Source organism: Lissotriton helveticus, chromosome 4_1 (assembly GCF_964261635.1).
Source record: "Lissotriton helveticus chromosome 4_1, aLisHel1.1, whole genome shotgun sequence".
Classification (NCBI taxonomy): domain Eukaryota; kingdom Metazoa; phylum Chordata; class Amphibia; order Caudata; family Salamandridae; genus Lissotriton; species Lissotriton helveticus.
In genome coordinates this window covers 1,928,380,326-1,928,406,017 of record NC_136063.1, presented here as the reverse complement: position 1 = coordinate 1,928,406,017, position 25,692 = coordinate 1,928,380,326, and the positions used below count along the sequence as shown (strand labels likewise).

Here is a 25,692-nt window from a genome sequence, read left to right as displayed (position 1 = left end):
AAGTTAGACCTATTGGCATTGTAAATTACAAAATGTGTATTTATGTGTTGGTTTTGAAAACAGATAAATAAATGGCATTGCCATTTACATTGCCATTAGCTTAATCTCTGCAGTCCCTAGCACTCCATAGCACTCCCTAGTCACTCTGCACTCCCTAGCCCTCCCTAGTCACTCTGCACTCCCTAGCACTCTGCACTCCCTAGCACTCCCTAGTCACTCTGCACTCCCTAGTCACTCTGCAGTCACTCTGCACTCCCTAGCACTCTGCAGTCACTCTGCACTCCCCAGCACTCTGCAGTCACTCTGCACTCCCTAGCACTCTGCAGTCTCTCTGCAGTCACTCTGCACTCCCTCACACTCTGCAGTCACTCTGCACTCCCTAGCGCTCTGCAGTCACTCTGGAGTCACTCTGCACTCTGCAGTCACTCTGCAGTCTGCAGTCACTCTGCAGTCACTCTGCACTCCCTAGCACTCTGCACCGTCTGTAAAGCAGCTAGTGCTCATGTAAAGCGCTTTGATACCTTCGGGTCGAGTTCGCGCTTTAAAAATATCTCCCAAAAGAGGAGTGTAAGCAGTGTTATGAAAGATACACTTCAATAGATTCCCCACCAACTGGTGCTGAAGTCACTAGGCTAAAGCTTTAGAAAGTGTCCATAATAGCACAGCACTTGCTTCTGTACGACCTCGGGAGACAGACATCTTCGCATGTGGGAAAATCAGTTCTACCACATCACTTCCTTGGATATAGGATTAAAGGAGGTGCCCCACTATACGGTACTGGGCCTGATGGCTCATCACAGGGTATTCTAGACTGCTCGACAGGAAGTGAAACAGACAGACATGGGCTTAAACTGGTCACACAGTACGTTCCTTTTACTCGGGCTCCACGTTGCATGTAGCCGCCGTGGTAAAGTGATATCATGTTGAAGATAATCCCCTTTGTGTTACTAATCCTGAAAAGCTTCAGTGTGGAAACAGGGATTATCTAGGATGGAAAAAACAGGAGCATGGAGAAATCCTCATTGAGACTTGGCTGTAAGGAGGTCTAAAGACACCGGATTGTGCCTTTGAATGAAAGAATGCTTAAAATGCCACAGAGGACTGATACAACCCCAGACGAATAGTATAGCAGTGATTGTTTATAAAAATAAAATGCAAATTTAAGCAATATGCCCGAATCTTAGGTTATTGATTCAGTAATTAATAGGGTTGGGCAAATAAAGTGGAATTAAGTATATTGTGCTTTTTGTCAAAAAGATGGTGATAATCTTGTGTTTTTTGGAAATGGTGTCCTTGTGAGCGTGCAGACTACCTCATAGTCTGTGATACCAATTCATTCATTAAATTGCAGTTTTCTAAACATGGACAGCTCCCAATGGGTGGCAGAGGACTGTGCACAGGGACAACTTGGAGCAAACAGTGGAAAAAGTAATACATGTAACAAAACATATAATTATCCAAAAAAATAAGTATATAATATGATGATATGAGGCAGTTACTATGAATGACTAAAGTGCTCAGGATGAAATAGACTGCCTATTTCTGACATTACATCATAGAGAAAGAGGTATTTTGTTCTTGGAAATGATACTGAAAGAGAAGACTTCCTAACACTTTTTAAACATATCGTAGGATCTAACTAACAAATCGTGAGATAGCGGGAGGGGGGGCGGGCGGGCACACTGATAGCGGGAGGGGGGACGGGCGGGCACACGGACAGCGGGAGGGAGGCGGGCGGGCACACGGACAGCGGGAGGGGGGCGGGCAGGCAAGAGGTATCGTAGGATCTAACTAACCTAGGTTTTCACAAATCGTGAGATAGCGGGAGGGGGGACGTAACGCTTTATGTGAAGAACCCGCAGCAGAATCTTAACCCATTGCTGAGGGAATTCCTTGTCTTCGGACGGATTTCCGGAGTACACATTAATTGGAAAACGTCACAATTTTTTCCTCTCATGGCGGCGGTGCAGCAATTCCAATTAGACTACCCCTTAGAGTGGTGCAGCACGGATCTTCGCTATTTGGGCATCGTGATCTCGCTCAATAGGGAGGAAACGATTAGACTTAACTATGGAGTGGCTATCTCTCAACTGGCCGACAATGTAACTCGGTGGATGTCCTTGCCACTTTCAATGGCAGGCAGGGCCTCGTTGATAAAGATGGTGGTGCTCCCGCGCTTCTTATATATCTTTCAAAACGTCCCCTACTACCCGGATTCATATTTCTTTAAAAGATTACGCTCAGAGCTCCTGCGGTTGTTCTGGGGGGGTAAACAGCCACGGCTAAACTGGTCCACTCTAACACAGCCGTATGACAAAGGCGGGTTTGACGTACCGGATTTTGAAACCTATTATCTGAGCGCACAGGCGCAACATGCCTACCACTGGGTTCATCCCACGCCTTTTATGCCACAGGTTGCAGCTGAGGAATGGATCGTGCATCCCCTCCCGCTCAATGGAATGCTACAGGGAAAAGCAGGAGACATTGAGACACCAGCTACCACGGTTACGTGTACTATAGATGCGTGGCGGAGAGTGGCAAAAGCACTTGACATCCCCCTGCTGTACTCACCGGCTTTGCCGCTCACGTACCACCCACGATTGTCCCTGTTACAGATTTTCTATTACATTAGACTTCGACAGGGGATGCGGGAGATAATCCCTCATTTTCCGGATGAGCCAGGGGTGGTCTTGCCCTTACACGTGATGCTGATATCAGATGGCCGACATTTAGTGTCGAAACTGTACAACAAAATTAGATCGCAAAGACTGACCGCCGCTCCTCTAGCGCGGGACAGTTGAAGTTTGGAATTGGGCACTGACATAACTGAGGAACAATGGCGCTACTGTTGCTCTATCACGGCAAACATATCCTCCAGCTGCAGGCTCAAAATCATACATTACAAATTTGTGCAGAGATTTTATTTTACACCGGTTAGGAAATTGAGGCTACAATTGGCAGACAATGACAGGTGTGCTCGTTGTCGTGCGGAGGGTGCGGGGTTCCTCCACCTTGCTTGGGAGTGTAGCGCGATTCAGGAGTACTGGACTCAGGTGCATGCGGCGCTTCAGGTCATGACTGATGGTGCGGTCCCACTAGACCCCGTGACGATGCTACTGGGCTATACTAAAGATATTCCTAAAGCGACCCGTAGATTCGTGGACGTTGCGCTTTTATTAGCAAAGAGGAGAGTGGCTTGCAGATGGGGAAGGGGCAGAGCTCCGAAGTTCAAGGAGTGGATTGATGATATAAGATACTGTCAGGAACAACATAATATCTATGCTGATCAGATGCCTGTGCGTTGTAAGCCTAAGGATATCTGGGGCCCGCTGCAGCTCTACTGGATGTCTCAAGTGACCCAGGGTGGTAGTCCCGACAGTGACAGTCAGGAAGGAGGGCCCTGATCAGAGAGTTGTCTAGGGAATATGTTTGAGTTCACCGAGAGGACGGGCGAGGTAATACTAACACTGCTGGCGGAACTTGGGAGCATTCCTGATACTGATATATGGCTGCTACACGATCTTTGGGGGCCACACTGGAGACACATTATGTTGTGCTTACACGAACTGTAGCTTCCTAGGGGCCTTGATGATCATTGCACATGCGGACTGTCCTCTACTGGTGATTCAAGATGAGGAAATGTTGTCCTTATCTAACTCATTGATTGGTCCACATCATAACATGGCTGTTCGTGTTGCACTGTGATCTATGCATGCTACTGGGATATACGTCTGGGCCATCCATATTATGATAGCTGAGGGATCCTGCTGGAACTAGTGGGACTTGTGGGGCTTCTGATTTGTATATCCATGGTTATTTGCTGCGGAATGTGTTGTGCCTACCTGACTGCCAGAGGATATCACAAGGACGAAGTGATCTGATATGATATATGCTACACCAAGCATGAGGCCCCTTTGTAGATCCGATGACTCCTTTGCATTGTAAATTGAGCATTTTGATACGCATTACGCACTGTGAATAATGATGAACTATTGTGATGTGACATAGATGACTAGCCCGCTGGAAGGGGCCACTAGCCTTTGCAGGCCTTTGCAGATCTGTACCATGTATGTTTGAATTTCATATGTATGAGATGTATCATTCCTGGTTGCTAAGTAAAGGTTTAATTTAAAAAAGTACCTAAAAAAAAAAAAGGTATATAAGTACCAAAAAATAAATAAAAAAATAAAAAGATACTGATGAACATATGTTTCTAAGATGTCTACATCCAACGACTCCAACATTTTATTACCTGCCCAAGGTTGATAAGAACATGAACGATCCACCAGGGAGACCAATTGTGGCCTCAATAGGGGGTTTAACTGAACATCTGTCTATGTACGTGGATTTCTTTTTGTTTCAACATGTGATTAAATTGAAATCATATTTGCGCAACACTAAAGATTTCCTAAATAAGATTGATACGGTCATATGGAAGGATAGCTTTTGTTTAATGGTACTAGATATTACCAGCTTATATTTCCCATGTAGACGGTATGAAAGCTATCAAGTACTTCCTTGAGGGTCGAGCATTGAAATACTACGAGCATAGTAAAATGTTACTTGCATTTGTTGACTTCTGTTTAAATCATAAAAAATTTTTGTTCCAGAAACAATTGTTTAGGCAAATATCTGGCACAGCTATAGGCACCTGCTTCGCCCCCAGCTATGCAAATCTTTTCGTTGGCTGGTGGGAGGAACAGGTGGCCTGGGGGACGTGTAACCTAAACTGGAACAAATCTATTATTGCATGGCATCGTTATATTGACGACTTGTTTATTGTGCTTGATGGTTCTGTTGAGCTGGCCATCTCATACATTGAGGTCCTGAATAGCAATAATGTTAACTTGAAATTTTCAGGGGACATCAGCACTAAAGAGGTAAATTATCTGGATTTAACAGTGTATGTCTCAGAAGGACTCCTGAAGACAACTTTTTAGGAAACCTACTGCAGGGAATTCTACATTGTTTGCAACGAGCAGTCATCCAAAGAAAGTCAGACAGTATCCCGTATGGGGAACTGTTGAGGTTAAAAAGAAATAATACCACTGGGGTAGACTTTCATGAGGCAGCTCTATCTAGTATAGAATGTTTCAAGGTCAGAGGTCCCAGACTTTGTCAAGGGTTGCCAAAAATTGATTGTAAAACTTTACTGAATGAGAACAAAGGGAACAAGAAGGATAATGGTTCCTTTAAGATGATTACAACATTTTCCAACAATGCCAATCAACTTAAAAGAATCATGTGCAAGAATTGGCATATTCTACTTGCAGACAATGTTATTGGGGGTGATTTGACACCAAATCCTCTGGTGACTTTTAAGAGAGCTAGATCCCTGAGAGATAAGTTAGTTCACAGTTATCATGAGGTAGATTCCAGTAAGGCCATGTTGAAAACGCTACATGGATTTTATCCATGTGGCAAATGTAAAGCTTGTAAAACAAACAAACGGACTCTTTTTTATAACATTCCCAGACTGCGAAAACCTAAAAAAATGGGGAAATTTCTCACCTGTACCACTCCATTTATTGCCTAGGGAAAATAAGAATACTAGAGCACATGAGGGCAATTGCAAATGTGGATGAGGCATATCCAGTGGCAAGGCATTTCAGCAAGGTACATAACTGTAATAGAGATCTTTGGATGTACTTTTGCCTTGACCATATTCCGGTAAATCCAAGGGGAGGGGACAGGATACAAAGGTTGTTTTTTTTTTTGGTTTTTTTCCCCAGAGTTTTATATAGCGCGAACTAGAACCAAACCGAATCAGTTATCAGAGCGCTTTACATAGCACCAGTTACGTTACATGAGGACACACTTTCATTTTTTTTTTCTTTTTTTTTAGGCACGGGGAGATTAAGTGATTTGCCCAGAATCACAGGGGGTGAGACGCCTTGAATCAAGGTACATCATTGATTTACAGAGCAAGGTTCCGCTAGGTCTCAACAGCAGTGAAGAACTTGCCATACATTTAGGATGAAATTGATTTTTGTAGATTGTAGTCCCTCGATCTCTCAGAGAGAGTAATTTTGATATTCATATTTCCTTGATTAGATATTGTGCTTAAACTATTTACTCTTTTTTAATGTTATGGTAAATAACAGTACATTATGATGAGCTTCATGAGTCTTTGAACACAGACATCTCCATTCCATTTTTTCTGTATATTTTTTGGTATGTTTATAACAACTATTGTTTTCGGGGTGATGGTGTTCTTAAGCCCGTACAGGCGTTATGAATCTTGGCACACGCATACAGAATACTGTCAGTTTGGTAGCCCATCTGTGGGCATTGAAATATATTTTACATACGTCGTATGATATCTAGGACTACGGGGGAAGTGAGGAGCAGTGTTTGCGATTTGGCGCGTCACTAGCTGCCTCATTTCTTGCCATTGACGTAATCACATAATTTTGTGTGATGATTGAACACGAATGACATTTCAATGTTTCAAATATTGTTTTTCGTGTAAGCCCGTACCCATACAATAGTGTTTGTTTGGTAATCTTATATATAATAAGATGGCGGCTTCTTTTACCATGACCTTTGTGTGTATTCTGATTGGTTGTGCAAAGATCACGTACCCGGAAATTTGAATGTTATGTAAAATCTATAAAAGCAATGGCCGCGCTGGCGTTTTGTGCATACATTGACGAAGGCTTATCGCCGAAAAGCGTCTGCGTGTCTGGAGTGCGAGTACGAAATAAACAACTCTAGGACTCTACCCGAGTGTGCTGTCGTTCTTCATTGGGTGGCATACCCTAGGAACTTGGTAGCGGCATATTATGGGCAAGAACACCCCCGCCGGACAAGCACCTGCTCGTGAGTGCAGCCAGCGGATATATATAGATAGCTTTCTGAAAATAAATACAGAGTCTTGCCAAACACGAGTTGTAGAGTGCCGTCAATTCTTTTACTGTCGTGGAAGAATTTGGAGCGTTGATATAGATATATATATATATATATATTCACTGATAGAACCATAGGTTACGACCTTCACAATGCACTGCTTATGACCCAACATATTACTTACATCACTCATTGCATGGTCAGTGACATCACTGTTGACATCACAGGTGACATCTGAGTGTGATCAAACGTAAACGTTTGACACTGAAAGATATATACTGAGCTACTGCACAAGTTTCATTACTATTGTTTATGTACTACAGACTGTTGGATTTCTAATATGCATCATCTGAATTATAATCTGGTTTTTAAAGTGAGTGTACTATTGAGGAGTGAACTAGCCTCTATGCTGACACATGTTCCCTGCTGGTGTATGTGTATGGCAGTGCTTTCCGAGAGGCTAAGCTGTTCACTGAGACTTCACTCCACAGTGATGGATGAGCATAGTTGTGTTTAACGACATACTGACCACTTTGCTTAGACCTCTCTCCTTTGTGATGAATGAGTGTAGTAGTAGTTTGCAATAACTGAATCTGTTCACGAAGACCTCTCTCTAAGGTGATGGCTCAGTGTAGTAATGGTTAGCAACAGACTGACCTCTCTGCTGATACCTTTCTCCAGGATGAAGAATAATTTTACTAGTGGATTGTGACACAGTAGTCAGTCCGCTAAGACCCCTCTACTGAGTGCATGTTGCAGTAGTTTGTGTAAAACTGACATCTGCACTAAAACATCTTTCCAGGTTGACAAATGGTATTGTTGTGGTTTGCGACAGACTAGCCTCTATAGTTAGACATCTTACTTTAGTCATTAGTGTTTAGAGTAATGATTTAGAAGAGACAGGACTATCAGCTGAGAACTCTCTACCCGGTGATAAGTGAGTGTAGTAGTTGATAGGTTGCAGTGATCTCTCGATTGTACATTTCTCACCTCCCTCCTTTTCTTATTTAAAAAAAAACGTAAATGGTATTTTATGAAGTATATTGAAGCTTACTTTGCTGTATGATGTCAGCAGTGATGTCACTGACAATGTCATGAATGATGTAATATGTGAGGCCATAAGCAGTGCATTGCCGGGGGCCTAAGTTATAGTTAGCTCAGGTAACTATAACTGCTGACTGTCTATGCTTTTGTGTGTGTAAAATCTGAACCTAACTCCAACATCCCTGTAACTTTTGGGTTTTTTTCCACTGAATTTCTAAGGATTTTTAAATTCTATTTCCAAACTATAACGTCCTTGTAACCTTTGGTTTTTTTAACGATTTCACGTTTTTTTAAATATAAATTATACTACAATTTGACCCATAAGTTCAATTTACTAATACACATTTTCAAAAGTTTATAAATATGTTTTATCCACACATTCATTCTTATATACTTTTTAAATTAAGATAACTTATGTTGTCTTTCTATAAATGCAATGCACCAAGTCTTTCTCTCTCTTAAAAAAATCATTTTATGGATCCGCGGATCCATCCTGAACCAAAAGCACACATTCAATACTAAAACAACAACACATTTAATACAAACATGTGATATTTCTATTTCTAGAAGTGCCTGTGTGTGAGTGGTTGTGTGAGTGACTGTGTGGGTGTGTGAGTGACTGTGTGGGTGTGTGAGTGACTGTGTGGGTGTGTGAGTGACTGTGTGGGTGTGTGAGTGGCTATGTGGGTGTTTGAGTGTCTGTGTGGTTGCGGGAGTGGCTGTGTGCAAGTGTGAGAGGGTTTGAATGGCTGTATGGGTGTGTGGGCCCGTTAGCAGGTGTGTGAGTGGTTTTGTGGATGTAAGTGGGTGTATGAGTGGCTAGGTGGATGTGGGTGAGTAGTTGTGTGGGTGGGTGAGTAGTTGTGTGGGTGTGTAAGTGGTTGTGTGGGTAAGTGGATGTGTGGGTATGTCATTGGGTGAGTGAAGGGGGTTGTGAGTGGTTGTGTGAGTGGGTATGTTAGTGGATTTGTGGGAGTAGTTGTGTGGGTGTGTGAGTGGTTGTGGGTGTGTGAGTGGTTGTGGGTGTAAGAGAGTGTGTGTGTGTGTGTGTGTGTTGGAAGCATGATTGGCTGTGTGAGTGGCTGTGTGAGTGGCTGTGTGGATCTGTGAGTGGGTGTACAAGTGGCTTTATGGGTATGTGAGTGAGTCTGAGTAGTTGTGTGGGTGTGTGAGTGGCTGTGTGGATATGTGAGTGGCTGTGTGGGTCTGTGAGTGGCTGTGTGGGTCTGTGAGTGGCTGTGTGGGTCTGTGAGTGGCTGTGTGAGTGGATGACTGGGTGTGTGAGTGGATGACTGGGTGTGTGAGTGAATCTGTGGGTGTATAAGTGGCTGTATGGGTGGTTGTTCGAGTGGCTGTGTGGGTCTGAGTGGCTGTGCGAGTGGTTTTGTGGGTCTGATTAGTTGTATGAGTGGGTGAGTGTGAGTAGATGTTTGGGTCTGTGAGTGTTTTTTTTAATTGGGGTCATACTGAGCGCCACAGTGGATCCACGGACCAATGCACCTTAAAAAGATAAGTTTTTTGACAAAATCTCTTGCCCATGAGGTGTCCATCAAGGGCCCCTCCATCAGTCCCCTGGGGTCAGGGTACCTCTACGATGACCCCTTCTTTTACTTTTAGATGTTATTTTCCCCCTGGGAACCGTGCCTTGATGTACAAAATGACTTCCACAACTTTCCTCTCAGGTTGCGGCCAACCAATCACAGCACTGCTGATGGTGTGTGGATCCGCCGCGGTGGATGTGAGTCTCTAAATATACATAAATAATTTTACTTTAATAACTCCAAAACTACTGAACAGACAAACCAAATTACAAAAAGCACTCTTTCTGAACCAAGATCTAGCTTTCGGCCACATTTGGTGTAATTCTGTTAAGCGGTTCGGGCTGTAGTCGGATCCAAATTCCCTATGGAAAACTGTACGAGGGAAAACACGTTTTGGGACCCCTACTTCTTGGCCCCCGCTTGCCAGGTCACCCCGAAACCTTCCAGCCAGCAGCTGAAGTGACTGGCTAACTCGTTTTGAAGATTTCGTGAAGATTAGGCAGACAACGCCACAGTCATTAGCAAAACACAAAAAGCGCTCTTCTTATGGAAACTAGGTCCTAATAATAGCTACTTACTAGCGGCCGCCAGTAGGGAATGGTAAACCACTGTTGAAAACTGAGCTATGTTTGAGGTTGAAATGTGCAAAACCTCTGGAATTAGCCAGATATGCCTAAAAAAGCACCAGCATAACTCCAAGCCATTTTAAGTAGAGCATTTTAGTGATTTTGCCTGTTTGAGCCCCACACATAACTCATATTTAATGACTATTTAATTCATTGTTTTTTGGAAAACTTACTTTATGTTCAATCCACACTAAGCAAAGCCATCAGCAGTGCCAAAGTGGGACTTGGCCTCCCAACCCATGGTCTTGGCCAGGTCCTACACCCAACCCACAGTGGACACCCAACCCGTACTGAGGATGGAATTTAGCAATGCGCAGTGGGGGTCAGATGCCTGGTCTATGCCCTTCCTCCTGCCTTTAAACCACTTAATCTAGTGTTTGCTAACATTATTTTTTAATGCAGCACGTGAAACACACGAGTGGGATGTGGCACGCAAGTCAGGAATACAATGTGTGTCAAATTCTGCACTTAAAATGGCATCTGGCAAGCTCGTGAATCAACTCCAGCTTGAGAGTCATGCACAAAAAACAATACTTTTCTCCGGGTTGCTTTGGATTCTTCAAGCATTTAGGTGCCAATCACCACTGCCCAGGGGTTGGCTATCTTTGGGGGTGGCTGCCCATGGTTGTGGATTTTTTTTGCACAGGGCAAAACTTCCTAGTCAGAGCCAACTCACGAGCTTCAAGATGGGCAGAAAATAATTCACCCCTAGTCCAGCTAATCAAATTCTTTAAAAATGTTAAAATGTGAATGACAGAACTGACTGGGAAACTTGAATGGCATAGATAAAAAAAGTGTTAACCCTTTAAAGCCCGAGTGGCACCTTTTGCTAATATCTTTAGAAATACAGGACAACTTTACATCAAACCAAAAAAGGCACACTTTCTGAGTGCATGTCAAGTTTGTTGCAATTCCGTTACGCTGCTTATGCTGTAGTGAAAACAAAACAAAATTTCCTTTAGCAGCTAAAAAGAGAAAATCCCTCATTTCTCCCAACCCCCTTAACTTTTGTTCCCAAGGACGGGTATTCACATAGTTTTGCATGCTGAAAGGTTGCTGACTGAACTCACCAATTACCACGTTTTGTGCGAATCTGTATACGGAGTTAAAAGGTAAAAGCAAATCAAAAAATGCTCTTTAATGGTAAGTGTAGCTCAAGTGGCAAGGTACAAAGCAATGAAGGTCAAGGTATTCACTTCTATTAGTAGTTCCATAATCACGTTCGACACATTTAAATCACATACCGGGCTACTGGGCCTAATGCGTTTGCTTATGCTCTAGGTATTGTTGTGAAAACGGTTGTACCGAAACCCTTGCAAAAACCGAAGGGTCTGGATCAAATACCCCTTCAATGCCCCTCTGCCTACTTAATTGGAATATTAAGATCATTTCTTAACAAATTTCCAGTAGGTTGACAGAGGTGGGATCCATCTTTGCATATGTAGATCGGTCAGTAATTGGTGTTGGCATGCTTTGCTTCACACGCCCATACGCAGGCATATTTGGTCATGTGCAGTGGGGTCTGCGATTACCAGGAGAAGGCAATCATTTCTCTTCATGTATCAAAGCAGTTGGAACTGGCTTCACAAAGACCTGGGTTTATTAATCTAGGCTCACAAATTAACCTTCAATATGAACACAGTGCTTGACGCATGACAACTGTATTAGTCGGTGGCCAGTGAACTCCCACTATTTTGATATTACATGATATTACATGATATTACATGAGAAGAATGGTTGCCCATTCTCCCCTACTTTGTTTAAAGAAGATGAATAATTAGATTAAGCAGGTCAAACATCATTCATAATAAATGGCTGTGGCTTTGAAGAGCACTTCTTAAGGGCTGAATGTAAGCTATCTGGTATGTAAACACATCATGCAACTGTCTTGGCACTGGTAAAATATGTGGTTGACTTTAATTAACTCATTAGGGAGCTCACATTTACTCTATGAGAGTGATAGATAGATAATGTAAGATGCCGTATAACGATATGGTGCACTGTTTCCTGCCTAGATGATGCTAGTGATTTATAAATCCAAGACCCTAGGAGAAACAAGGCCCAGCCTCCAGATCTTGAGTTTTAAGCATGGAGGCAGTCGAAGGAGGATGACAACGTACTTAGCACTATTATACAAGTATTCTCAATGACTGGCATTGTCGAAAAATCTGCAATGAAAGCTTTTCATAAACCATGGCACACTACCATCCAACTTACCTTCAGAAAACAACAGAGGCCATCTCCTTTCAAATTTCCTTGGTTGTCCTTGTACAGTTTGATTTTGTAATCTTCAGTCTGAATATCTCGCATTATAATACCATACTTGGACATAAGCTCTACAAATTCATCATCTGTTATGTCAGGAGGGAGACCTAGGATAGTATAAAAGAAAAGTCTATACAGCCGCAAGGTTTGAGAAAGAAATGTAGAATTGTTAAAATATATGTACACGAACAACAATTTGCAAATATAATATTTTTGAATTGTGATTCTATTTGTTCATTTAAGCAAGTCCATTACAGATGGAAGGACAGATGTAAGGGAATTGTAAGTGTAATGCATCCAGTATGAACCCTTTATGAAAATTATTTCACATGGTTTGCAATGCTACACAAAAAAAAAAAAAATCCTGAAAATCTAGCTCTCAGATTCCAAAAACATAAATTTTACAGAAAAGGTTGTAGTAGATAAAAACACAAGGAGTATAAATGTCATCATTTATAAATTAGATCACGTCATCCACTTATCAACCGTAACATCAATGAGAACAAAAGATTCTGAAATTAGAAGGTAATAGTTCCATTGTGTTACAGAGGCCTTTGACTCACATTCCTTGTGCCTATGCTATACGTGGCATTTAAAAAAGCTGAATCTTTCAGCTATCTGAGTCCTTTTCAATATCAACACACTAATCCAAAGCAAGGAAAAGTCCTTTAAGTATTTAAGTTATCAACCTATTTCCTTAATTATTATTGATGTTAAGGACCTAGTCAAGACACTGGCAAAATGGTTTCATAAGATGATCCCATCGCTTGTAAATGTATCAGAGGTAGGGTTTGTTCCAGAATGTTTGTCCAGGAACCACTTATTATGTGTGCTGATATACCTTGGCTGGCAAACTACAGACCTACATGCCTGCTTAAGAGAGAGGGCCTAAGATAGGATATTGAAAGTTGAAAGACTACACTACTGCCTGATGGAACTGATGAACTGTTCAGGCTTCCTATCCTGACTAGGTAAAAAGGGAGGTAAAAAGGAACCTCTGCCAATGTCACTGGCGCAGTTTCACAGATCCGGCTGAATTTTTACACACTTAGCATGTTTAGCTTACTTTTGATATGTGGAGTTTCATTTAATTCTGTCAAACGGAGACAGAAATACAACAGGGCGGAGGGACAAAGCGTTGATCTGCTACCACCACTGGTGCGGTTTGATAAATTTGCCGAAACTTTATTAGGCATGTACTTGTTTAGTTTTCTGATAGGTTTTCTTAGTTGAACTAAGGAAGAAGATCCCCGGTTTCATGCAGTTCCAACAAATATGCAGTAAAAGGTCAGGGGGGAGACGGGGGGCAGAAAGGTTCACCAGTTAAAGCTCCGGTAATATACCTAAACTGCCACATTTTAGGGTGGGTTAGATTTTGCAAAAGGACCAGAATATCAATTTAACTTTATCTTTTACAATGATGATCAGATATGCAGATGTGCAGTGTTATATGCGATTTATGAATATTAGTGAGTTTGCAAAAGGGTCATAACTCACAAAATACCCCCTCCATCAAAATGGCAATAAAATACATGTTATACTCTATGCATCTGCATATATATTTTTTACCCATGGCATCTTTTCATGTATTATTTTTCACACTGTATTTAACCCAAACCAGGATGTAAGGAGTTAAATTTGAGCAGTAAGATAAAATCACAATATAGAGGCCTCATATTATTAAGAGAGTTGTTTCCGTGTGTAAAGTCATTGTAACTTTTACTATGTGAGGCAGTAAAACGTGTTTTCTCATGTCACGTTCACAGCACTGTGGGAATAACATGGAAACTGATGTTTGCACTGCAGTAATACATGAGTGAATGTACATTTATTAGTAACGCGGCTCTCAATATCGTTAATAGGCCACATTTACTTTCACTGTCATAGCATAAATATATCTAAGCTGCGAAGTAACTATCTGCACATTTCAGTCGCAACTGACCTTTTCTAAAGACAGGAAGTGTAAATTCCTTCACTTTACATTTAAAAGTTAGTAATAGAAACAAACAAAATACTCCAAAGTGCTCCGTGGAAAGCAGCACGAAATCATGTACTCAATTTAAACGTATACTATAAAGTTAAAACAAATGATCATGAATTATTAACAAGTAGATTCAAGCAAACGAATGGTTAATATTATATCATAATGTTCATGATATCTGGAATAGGTTATATTCTAAAATGTTATGGAGCGGAATAAATGAAGGCCTGGAGCTAATTATGAGGAACAGAAACAACTTACTAAAATAAGCAGGATAATTTCATGGTGAAACACAACGTTTTAAGTGCTTTACCGAAAGCCAGATCATTCTGACGGGTCCTTAGCTGAAAGGTTAACAGGTTTCGATGGTTCAGCGGTGACAAAAAAATAACAAATGGACAGCCTGACCTATATCTTTAAGGCGTAGACCTTGAGCCATTTCTGTAGCTCCAAAGCAGCGAGGTCTTATTGGAAGTTTTCTTTCTGGCATGTATAAGAGCCCCTGCTTACAGAATGCCAGATGCAAACTATAAAGACTCGTAAATGGGATTTGTTTTAATGAAAGGACGCCAATAGGTCAACTAGAATATAATTCATTAATTAATCATTCAATTTGTCATCTAAGTGGTCATAATTTTATGGTTTACATTATATTCATTCATGTGACTTCTGTAGTATACGTTCATAGTATTTAGCCACAGGTTGACATATGACGCCATAGGTATAGACGTTACTCACGTTGCTGGTGTGAGTTAAAATGATATACACACACACGTAATACACAATGTATTAAATTAATGATATTCTAAACCTACCAGTCACATAGACATTGGTGTTTCGTTCTTCTTCAACCTGAAACCATCCTAAAAAAATATGAAAGTTATGATTATGCGAGTTACACTTGAGCCACAATCCTTCAATAAAAATGTATCTTTTGCTTATTTTTGCCAGACAACAAAAATTAAGACATTAGATACCCCTTCTGAATTTCACCAGTGCTCTTAAATGGATGTCTCTTCAAGAGGCAATGACTTTTTAGCTAGGACAGTGGTTCACATAAGCTCTTTTTAATTCCGTGGGCCCCACTGAATCCTTACTAGAATCTGGCGATCCCCACTGAGTCGATACTGGAAGCTGGTGGGACCCCCAGACCAAGCAATTTTTATGATCTGAACTTAAAAATTAACTAAAAAAAATACAGAAACAAGCACACATCAAATAAATAAACACTGAAATATTTGATTTAATTCACAATAAAATATAGAAACATCTTTTCTAACTTTGTTTTTTGTTCTTAATGACAAAGGGATATGCTAACTTGAGGCATAACATTTTGCCTTTGTAACTCTTACTGCATGCGCTCTTGGTTGGCGTTTCATTTGATACCAGCCGTTGTCTATACTATATGCTCTTTACTGTACTTGCGCTGCTCCAACGAATCAAGCTACTTAAATCAGAATGATTATGGTAAAATGAGGAGGACCCATTCAATGATGACAACGAAATACCCTAGTGAGATCCCTATTATAGTACAATGGAGTCTGCTGCAAAATAAATGTCATTAAGATTCATCTGAGTGTTCATTCCTTCTAGAAAAGCATGGTTGCTCATCTGCGATGATCATCTCCCACTAACAAATTTGGGACACTTTACAGCAAAATCAAAGCAATACTGTTCCAAAATTAAGGATTTCTACTAGGAGAGGACGCTGCTGCTCAGTGAAACCAATCACTATTAGGCGTTTGTTACCAGTAGACTTAGCACCTCACTGAAGAGCGTCAGAAAAAAGCTGAAGACTTGCCTTCTTGGCTACGCGACTCATAAGACGAGCATCACTAACCATGTGGGTAGTGTGCACTTTGAAAGTGGTGACAGTCATTCAGTCAATCAATGCCCACATATCAGGCTCAGAGGCTAGTTTCTGCAAATACTGCTAATACGAACGACAGAGATGCCTATCTTCAACCAGCAAATTTAGAACAGAAATGCTAATGTTTAAGTTGCAAATGATAACACATATTTTCACTTTAAAACAGGAGAGTTTCTTTTCCTGCACAGACATAAATATACCCAGGGAAAAAGCATCACCCCCCATGCAGAGAGAATAATCAAGATTACTGACAACAATTAATACTCGTAATATTAACCACGAGACGTAGAGTATAGAAAGAAGGGCATCTCAAAAAAAGATAATGGGTGCTTCCTTGTAGCAAGTGTTTCTGAAAATAAGTTTGCAATGGTAACTATAAAAAAGTTTACTGAAATAGGATGTAAAGCTAAATTTTAAAACATTTATTTTTGATAAAAGAAGAGCTAAATTCTCTGGTTTGTGGTCAGGCAAGACAGGAAATTGGGAGTGAGTTGGTGAAGAGTATTGTCTTAGGTAAAATTCACAGCACGTGTATTTACTAATCTCTCAACTGAGAACATTTAGGCACTTGGCTTGCTTATAAGTATTTGTGCCCTATAGGATATTACCTGGCTCAGGTTTTCTTTTCTCTGCTTTGGGTTTATGCTCCTTCTTTTCGGCTGCAGGGGCATCACTTGTGTCCGGATCCTTAGAAGGCTCTTTATTTTTATCAGGAACTTCAGGTGTTTCACCAGGTTTTATCTCCTTCTGTGGGGTAGGCTCAGCAACACACGGTGCGTCATCGGCAGGCAGACCATAGTTGGCATGGTATAAAGCCAAGAATTCATCTGTGATCTATTACAGAAACCAAGCAAAATGGTTGAAATTGCATAGTTCTACCTGCAAAGTTGGACTCTAAAACAAAAAGTATATGTAAAAATCAAAGAAGCCAAACAGAGTGCACACCTAATCTGATCACAATGATACAAACATCTATGATTTATCTGGGGGGTATAAATGCAACTATAGGCATATTTGACAGTGTCCGTTTAGGTTAATGGATTTCATCATATTTATTATTAAGGATTTATCAAAGAAATCTACAGCTCATAAACGCCCCATCCGTCTATGTAAGGTGACATTGTCAATACTTATGGACGAAGAAACACATCTCATCCCCCATGCTGTCCTTTGCCTCACGTTTTAATTACTAAGCCAAGTCACAGATGCAAGACGTGTGTATGCTTTTTTTCAAATTCCACTTTTCTTCTCCAGTAGCACTGATAGGACTCCTTTGCCTTGTGTTCTCCAAAACCTTTGGAACAGTTGAATCTCAATCAGCTACCCAAGAGTCAGGCTATTATTTTGTCTTTCTTCCACTGCTCTGAACTAGATATCAGCCACCAATGTAGATTCCCTCTTGGATCCCTGCCCCCTCTAAAATTCTTAAGCAAGTCCCTGCCCCCTCTAAAATTCTTAAGCAAGTTGATGAACTAATGATCTCTCATCTCACTGCCCTTGTAACCTGTCCATTCTGCAAGTCGCTGTACCCGTATACTGGAAGCCTGCTCAGGTAATACCCAATTGGTAGCCAGCAACTGGACTGTACAGCAAGATAAAACATACCTCTTTGCTGACTCTGCCACTGCTCCCCAAAAGGTATCCACCTGAAGGGGGCGACACACCAGCCGCCAAGGGCACGCACCCAGCTAAGCCGAATGGCCTTCAGCCCTCCACGCAGAGCGCCATAGCCTCCAGGAAGTCAACACGGAAGCTATTCTTCACAGCAGCTGTCTCTCAGGCCACATCCACTCCATTGACGGATCCCTCAGAACATAAGATGGATCTGGTTCTCGTAGAAATCACGGTGTAGGGCACAGGTCATGGATGAGAAGAAGACAAACCTCACAGTGGAAGTTAATTCCATCTGGCCAGACATCATTATCTTTCACGACATGGTGGAGGGGCTGAACAAACACATGACAGCACAAGAATCAACCACATACCGGACAGCGGACCTGAACCTTGGCGCCTGCATAACAAGATCATGGACCTTGAAAACAGGATTTGCAGGGACAACTTCCGCTTCTTCTGTATCCCGAAAAAGGCGGTTGAGACCGACGTCAGCGTCTTCCTCCAGGATCTACTTCCTAACATTTTTGGGACAGTTCCCCCACCACCTACTAAAGATCCAAAGAGTCCATAGAATCCGACAACAGAAAACAAACATAAAATAGGGCGAGGTTCATCATAGCATACTTCTTGCGCCACAGTCAGGCATGATAAATATGGTGGCTCAGACAAAAGGGCTGTATGACTATGAAGACCACAAGATTCACACAACAACAGACTTTTCTAGCGAGACAAACGAAAAGTGGAAAGTCTTTTTATCCCTCAGATCTCAATTGCGCGAATGGGACATTAAATACCGACTTTTTTAACCGGTGCACATGTGGATCACTATGGATGGCAATTCTAAAGACTTTCACGATCTGGAGAAACTACTATCTTTCTTGGAAGGACTCAAAGATCTGATGAGCATGGACATGTCTCACGTTGCCTCCACCATGGCCTCATTGTCCCTGACCACACCCAGAACTGAGAGACCTCTACAATGAGGGGGCCAGCATCAGGATAGACCAACCCGATTTCAGAGCAAAAAGGATAAAGCAATCAGAGCAGTGGTGGAGCTGACAGGACAGTGGCTGCAACGAATTATGCTCACCCATGAAGACCAGGCCGACTAATGACCGATAAGCTCATACTCTGTTGCTGCTTCATTTTATCTCCATTACCGGCAGATAAGTATTGCCCGGTCTGCTTAATGTCTAACGTTCACTGTTTGATGTTGTTATCATGGTTACTAAACGAGGGCGCAGTGCACCGACAGGCCCGAAAGGTGATCATGCTGTGTCCTCTGGGCTGGCTTGGATAACCACTACTTGCACTGCTATTATCTCAGTCAGACGAGTGCCTCCTGTCTGCTCTATGGTCACTGTTTGGAGACCCCGCGCCTGGGTGCCACTACTTAGCCTCGCCGCAGGGGCCCCACACCCTCAAACGTGTCACACATGCTTGACCACTGGGATTGTGCCCCTGCCTACTCTCAATGGTCCACACGGGCAGCACCATGCGCCCGCCAAGGAGCCTACTCAGGCAGCCGTCACAACCAGGGCACTCTAGCCCTCTGCTCACCTTTCCCTTCCTCGCATGCTGACAAGCCCTTATTAAGGGGATCCCCCGCCTGCCACTGGTGGCCTCTGGACACCTCCCCACCCCCCCACCCCCATCGCAGAGGGACTCTCATGACTCCCATCCTAACTGCCACAGGCAACATAATAAGGACTTTGCTTCCCCCTTAACTTCTACTTAGCATTTTTCCTATGCCTTGCTCCTCTCTCCCAAATCCGATCCATGGGCGAGATTGCCGATTCAGACGCCGGTGACTCCTGGGTCCACACACACCCCTTATATGAGTTTTCCCTTTCTTCCCTCGTCTCCTTCCCCATTCCTCTTCCCCTTTCCAATCCGCCCGCCCGCCGCGTCTCCCATCCCTCCCTGACCCACACTAATGATGGACTGTACATAGCGCAGAACAAGACAAACATACCTCTTTGCAGACTCTGCCAATGCTCCCCACTGACAAGGTATCTGGATGTCGCCACCGAGAGCATAATCATGGAATGTCAACAGCCTCATGCATATAAAATGTAAGAAGGTGCTCATATACCTGAACTCCACACAAGTCGACATAGCTTTACTCCAGGAAACCCATCTCACAAGCACCAAGACAGAGAAACTCAGACACAACTGAGTGGGCAAGGTATCCACAGTGGTTACCGCCCGCCGCCGGATGACGTGAACGTGACACCCGGAAATGCGAAGGGGCTCTTTTGATACTCAAGTCACTCCCGTACACAGTACTCAAGACATGAACTGACTCGGATACTATCATACTCGAGGGAGTGTTCTTGGATTACTCACAGATTAATTGGTCAGCTGATATGGGTCTTGCAAAGCCAATCCATAAACCCTGGCGCCCCAACCTCTCCCGCTTTAAGCAGCCCACAGGCAAGAACCGGCTTAAGTCTTATTTCACCACCTACCATGAACACAACAAAGGATCAGTAGCATCGGCACAAACATTATGGACAGCGGCTAAGGCAACCATCAGGGGGCAATTGATGAGAGATGCCAGCGTAATCAATAAACAAAAGGCAGAACAGCAGAGAACATTAGAGAGAGACATAGCTGACCTAGCGCATCCCTCCGTTTCCACCATACGCCGGCTTGAGAAAGCGCACATGGACCTCTATACAGTTCTCCTCCAAGGCAGTTTACGCACTACAAAAATTTAAATACTGCCAATACGGGCATAGGAAGAAGGTAGGGAGGCTGCTAGTTGCACAATTAGGGTAGATGGAAGGAGGGATGACTACCAACCAGAAATCGGAAATGTTATGTTATCCGAGTTTTATAATGCACACCGCTACTCAAGTGAGTGTCCCAGCGCGAGCCCATGAGTCAACAGAAAAGGGAAGAGAGCCAAAGTGAACAGAGAGCCACCTCAGTTAAAAAGGCTACCTAGCACACTTTAAGGACATGCCATGGACAAGAAAGTCGCTGTACTACTCTCCTTCAACTTGTCACAAAAAAGATTTTGAGTGCATCTGGCCACAAAGGTCACTCGCCTTCATCACTAATTTTGTTGAAAAGGTAATGATATACATTGGGATTTTACTGAAACAGAAAATTAGCCTACAATCTCTGAGGAGGTATCTAGCATACAAATCATTGTGGGCACTGGGGGAAAGAAACAAGATCCTCTGGCAAACAAATTCATTTTGGAAACTTACTAATAATCAAGTATATGCCTACTCCCATAACGAGCATTATTAACTCCTCCTTCAGGGACAATTGTAGGTGGGCTTAAAGACATAGCCGTGGATTTGCAGATTTGACAATGCCTAACTGTCAGCCTCTTATTCCAGATGGAAACAATGCTGCACAAGGAATCTCAGCCAGTGAAGGACGTGCTCACCCCACCAGAACTCTTATCTGCTTTCAAACTGGCAGAGCAGTAGTCATTCACAATTACTTATTCTGGAAATCGGATATTCTCCACTTTGCAGTGTTTACCTATGGAAATGAAAATGGTGGACCCTAACACCAAATTTGCACATTATCCATCATCCTCCGGGGAGCAAAGTAATCTTCATTTAAGGATAATATATTTTTAATTTTCACAGGCATGAAGATATGCTTTACTCTGTTGGACATTGTAAACATCTGTACTGACCTGCATTGGGTCACGTCTTGGGTAAAACTACCACTATAAAAACTGATGAGAATAGGCAAAGTCAACAAGTTCCGCTTATATAATGCAACTGCGAAGCCAAAGCGCTGTTTAAAAAAAATAAAAATAAAAAAACATTCCAAACGCTTAAGGAAAATTAAACATATCAAACGTATCTCGAAATCGTAGATGGAGGTCAAGATTTTCAATGTTTATAAATGTTTTACATAGTTTTCACACAGGTAACGTAACAGAATTTAAGAAGCCTGGTCGGCATTATTTGGCTTAACCATTGAAGTCTTGTCTGTTAGGTATTCGTTTGCTTGCCTTTCTTTATCCTGAAGAGACCGTAAATTAAGGTGGCAAAAACGCATGGATTTAAAATTCGGGGAGTACAACAACGGAAAACTAATACAGCCTTTGTTGTTCATAAGGAGTAAAATAATCAAGGCAGGCTACCCAACAGAACTCCTTAATATAGACTTATGGACTTAAAAGAGTACAGAGACACCAAGTATGTCTAATTAGAAGTGGCAAGAAAAATATGGACTCTGTGTAACGCTGCTTAGTGCAGGGGCATGCAATATATTATTGGTTATTCGGATATATGTAATTAATTTCGTCGATTTGCTTAGGTGTCTACTATTATTTCTACTTAAATTTTTTGTTCCATTAGATAACTGGAAGTTTTATACAGAGACTGAAAAATTAATTTATTGTGCAGACTATTAATGGATATCATTTGTGGCATACCTAATAAATAATGTTAAGAATATACTTTGGTTATTGTGTTCAACATTCTCAATAAACGTTATGATTTCATTGTGTGACAGTTTCACAGGTTCAATTTGTCCCCACGGTTAACAACGTTTTGTTTTGTTCTTTTTGTTGTTTTACAGCAGCCCAGGGAGAAAATGTAGGCACCTGCATCCTTTACAGCAGAGGTCTTCAAACTTTTTGATGCCGAGACCCCCCTGTCAAAAAACATTTGGCATAAGGACCCCCTTCCGACCAAAATATCAAGAACTTGATACTCACCATCATGGTCAACCAAAAGCGCCCCAAATTCCCACGGCAAATCATTTTATAGTGGGGAAATAGAATGAAACAGTGTTTAGGAAAACCAAAGGTTTGTGGGTGACTGTGGTTCGTGGTCTTTTGGGTTTTGTTATTTGTTTCGGTTTTTGGTAACCATCTTGGCCAAGTGAACAATAAATTCTGAAGGCCACGAAAAAATGCTAAGAGGCTGGCTGCTGGGGTGTCCAGTCACCTAGGCTATAATTATGTTCACGTGGTACAAGTACGGCCATGGGGTATGCCCTTGTGATTTGTGTGCTTGGGCTATACTCAAAGGCCATTTTGGAGCAGACTACCTATGCTCACGGTGAGTCTCTTGTCCCTAGCAGGCGACCTATGACCTCTTTCACATCAGTGCCCCTAGAGGTGCACTTCTTTTCAGGCCATACGTTCAGTACAGTGGGGGGGCTTAGTGTCTGGAAGAAGAATGACATCCATTGTGAACACGTGTGCCCATGCACTTGGTGCAGGTGCAGGGCAACATGTTGCATGGTCAGACTGGCTCAAGTGAGCCTTCGTCTTGGGAAGGCCTTCGCAGAGTGAGGGTCAGAAGAGAGGCTGTGAAAGGTAGCAAAATACACTTGTTTTGAGATGGAAGTCAAAAGACACCGGTTTCATTTTTGTGGGTGACGTTCATTGTACTCAGAGGCAGCTACCAACCACAGGATATCTAACAGAGAAAGGTAAACTAGATTATTTAAGATCACACAGGCTGTCAGCAAGGAGCTGGATAGCATCCAAATCAGCACACACAGTGATTCTGTGGGAGCCTGGCCTTGACATGAGACGGACAGATGTTTACCGCACACCATTGTCTCCTCCTTCTCCCCGGTACCTGGTTGATTAATGGTAGCATGTGTTCTAAATGAGCTGAAGACTCACAAAGCATTCACTGCGCAGTGTGTCAATGATATCTTGTTGGAAACTGTCTTACAGCCACACAGAATGGAAGGTGTACACAGTCTTCACCCTTTATTCTTTCCAGCATGGCTGCTCATCCCTGTCTGGTAAAGCTGATATGAAATGGTTAACAATTCCATGCATTAATTCACCATGTTAAGATTAAATGCAAACAATGTTAAAATAGCTCAATTTGAAATACCACACCCAAGCCTTTGCAGAGTTCTACACATGAACAAATGGCCAGCACTTTTCTTTGGAAATGATGGCAATCATTATCATATTAAACTGCTGCTACAAGAATGAAAACGGAAAGCACACTGAAAATAAACATTTGAAAGTCATAAAAATGAACTGGAGCCTTTGACCCAACCCTGGAGTTTATATTGAAGTCCATTTTAGCTTCAAGGCCACATATAAGACCTAGATGTTTGATCTGCACAAATCAATTAAAAAAGTTATACATTTGAGTGGTTGTTAAAATCTTGCTGTGAGGAGGCTAGTAGGGAGATTCAGTAAGTAAATGTGATTTATCCTAATCTCTCCAAATTAAGACAATTTAGTGGGCAACATAATAGTACCATCAAAACCCACACTGCTACATTGTGGCGCTGCTTAATTGAGCAAAGACTGCACAACTAAATGTGTTTAATAATATTGGAATTGTATAGGCTTTACCATGTAATATTTTGATGCTGTAAAAATATTTGGCTTTGTCAATTATTGAAAAAATACATTCTCCGTTCAGACAAATAACACGAGCATTGACACTTTCATTTAAGCATGCGGCCTGCATCTTTCTGCAGTGATATTTAACCGCATCGTTGCGGCACATTTTCCCTTGCTGTGCTGGAATATGCAAAAACCCATTATTCATGACGAGCTGGGCTCGTCATGAGCGTGCGAGGAGGCTACCTCATGACGAGCCCAGCTCGTCATGAGCGTCGAAGGGGTTAAGCAAACGTAAAAGCAATGATGTTTCAGACATCAACTTTGTCATCTTCAGTAGTCTATTCACTGCACTTAACTTACAAACAAGTTAGTCTCTATAAGCTTAGGTGAAAAGTAAAAAAATATATATTTATAGCATCATTTTGCTTAGTTAACATCTTTTCAAGCATTTCACAGTGAATGTCCATTATCAGCAGCATCAAGCACCACACGGACGCGCCGTGTTTAAAGAGAAACATTCATTGTGTTTCTTTGGAGCAATCAAGGAAATTGAGCGCGGAGTTCAGGCAGCATAAATAAATAGACACACATGCAGAAATGAATACGAAAACGGACAGAACACAGAAAATAAAAATTAACTGGAGCCTTTGCCCAAACCCCCTCGTGGCTAAATCAGGGAAACAAATAAGGATCGGTATGCGCGAGATAGTTTCAGTGTATGTCTGCACTGGGGAAGAGGCAGGTTACCTAATTAAACTGGGAAGCTTTGGGTTGCCTTGGAAATCAGCGGAAGTATCAAGGAAGAGGCAGCAACGAGCCACGAAGCACGAGGTGAAAGCAGGGATGGCCAAGCAAGGCAGCAGCGATTGCGTGGAATATTGCACAACTCCCTCCAAGTACAGGCTGCATTGCAAATCTTTGTGGACAAAGTTTGCGGGCATTTCCTAGTATGCATGCTGCAGTCTCTGATTGGAGGACAGGTTTTGATGACATAGCTGCATTATGATTGGCTTATTTTACCTAGTCCTCCAATCAGAGAGCCTCCTGAGATGCAAGTATTTCTAATACAAAACGAAGAGGAAACGTTTTGGATTCGAGGCAGATGTGAAGCTGGTGAATGCGCGACCCCCTTCTGAGGACTCCGCGGCCCCCCTGGGGGTCGCGCCCCATAGATTGAAGACCTCTGCTTTACAGTCACTCTAAGTAAACCTTCGGCCTCAAAAGCCAGCAGGGTGAGGGCAGCAGCCTGCTCCTCCCTAGCATTACAAATGCTATGCTGTCTGTGCTTCATGCACCATGTGGAACGCAGAAGAGAGCACGAAACTGATAAAGACTGCAATAGTCTTCACAGACGAATGAGGAGGGGTGAAGAGCAACATGGAGAATGAGGGGGGCAGGGATGCAAATAGATAATCAACACGTGGGACAGAAAGCAAGAAAACGAAAGCACTCACATTAAATACTCAATGAACAAGCATTTGCAATGCAATAGGTTTCGCAGTTACACAAGTTTGAGCTATTGACTTCGCAAATAATGATGCCTTTTATTTTATTTTTGTTTTAAAAACATAAATAAGGCATTGTTATTTACA

General features: G+C 42.3%; 1 protein-coding gene across 1 annotated transcript in view; it reads right to left on the bottom strand.

The window, feature by feature from the left end:
• HTATSF1 (HIV-1 Tat specific factor 1) overlaps nt 1-25,692 on the bottom strand; it is a 312,441-nt gene that overhangs the window by 250,376 nt on the left and 36,373 nt on the right. Inside the window, exons 2-4 of the mRNA XM_078688603.1 lie at nt 16,785-17,010; nt 15,122-15,169; nt 12,278-12,432 (exon numbers count right to left, since the gene is read on the bottom strand). Of these exons, the coding sequence (XP_078544729.1) occupies nt 12,278-12,432; nt 15,122-15,169; nt 16,785-17,010 (429 nt within the window). The remainder of the gene's footprint in view (nt 1-12,277; nt 12,433-15,121; nt 15,170-16,784; nt 17,011-25,692) is intronic.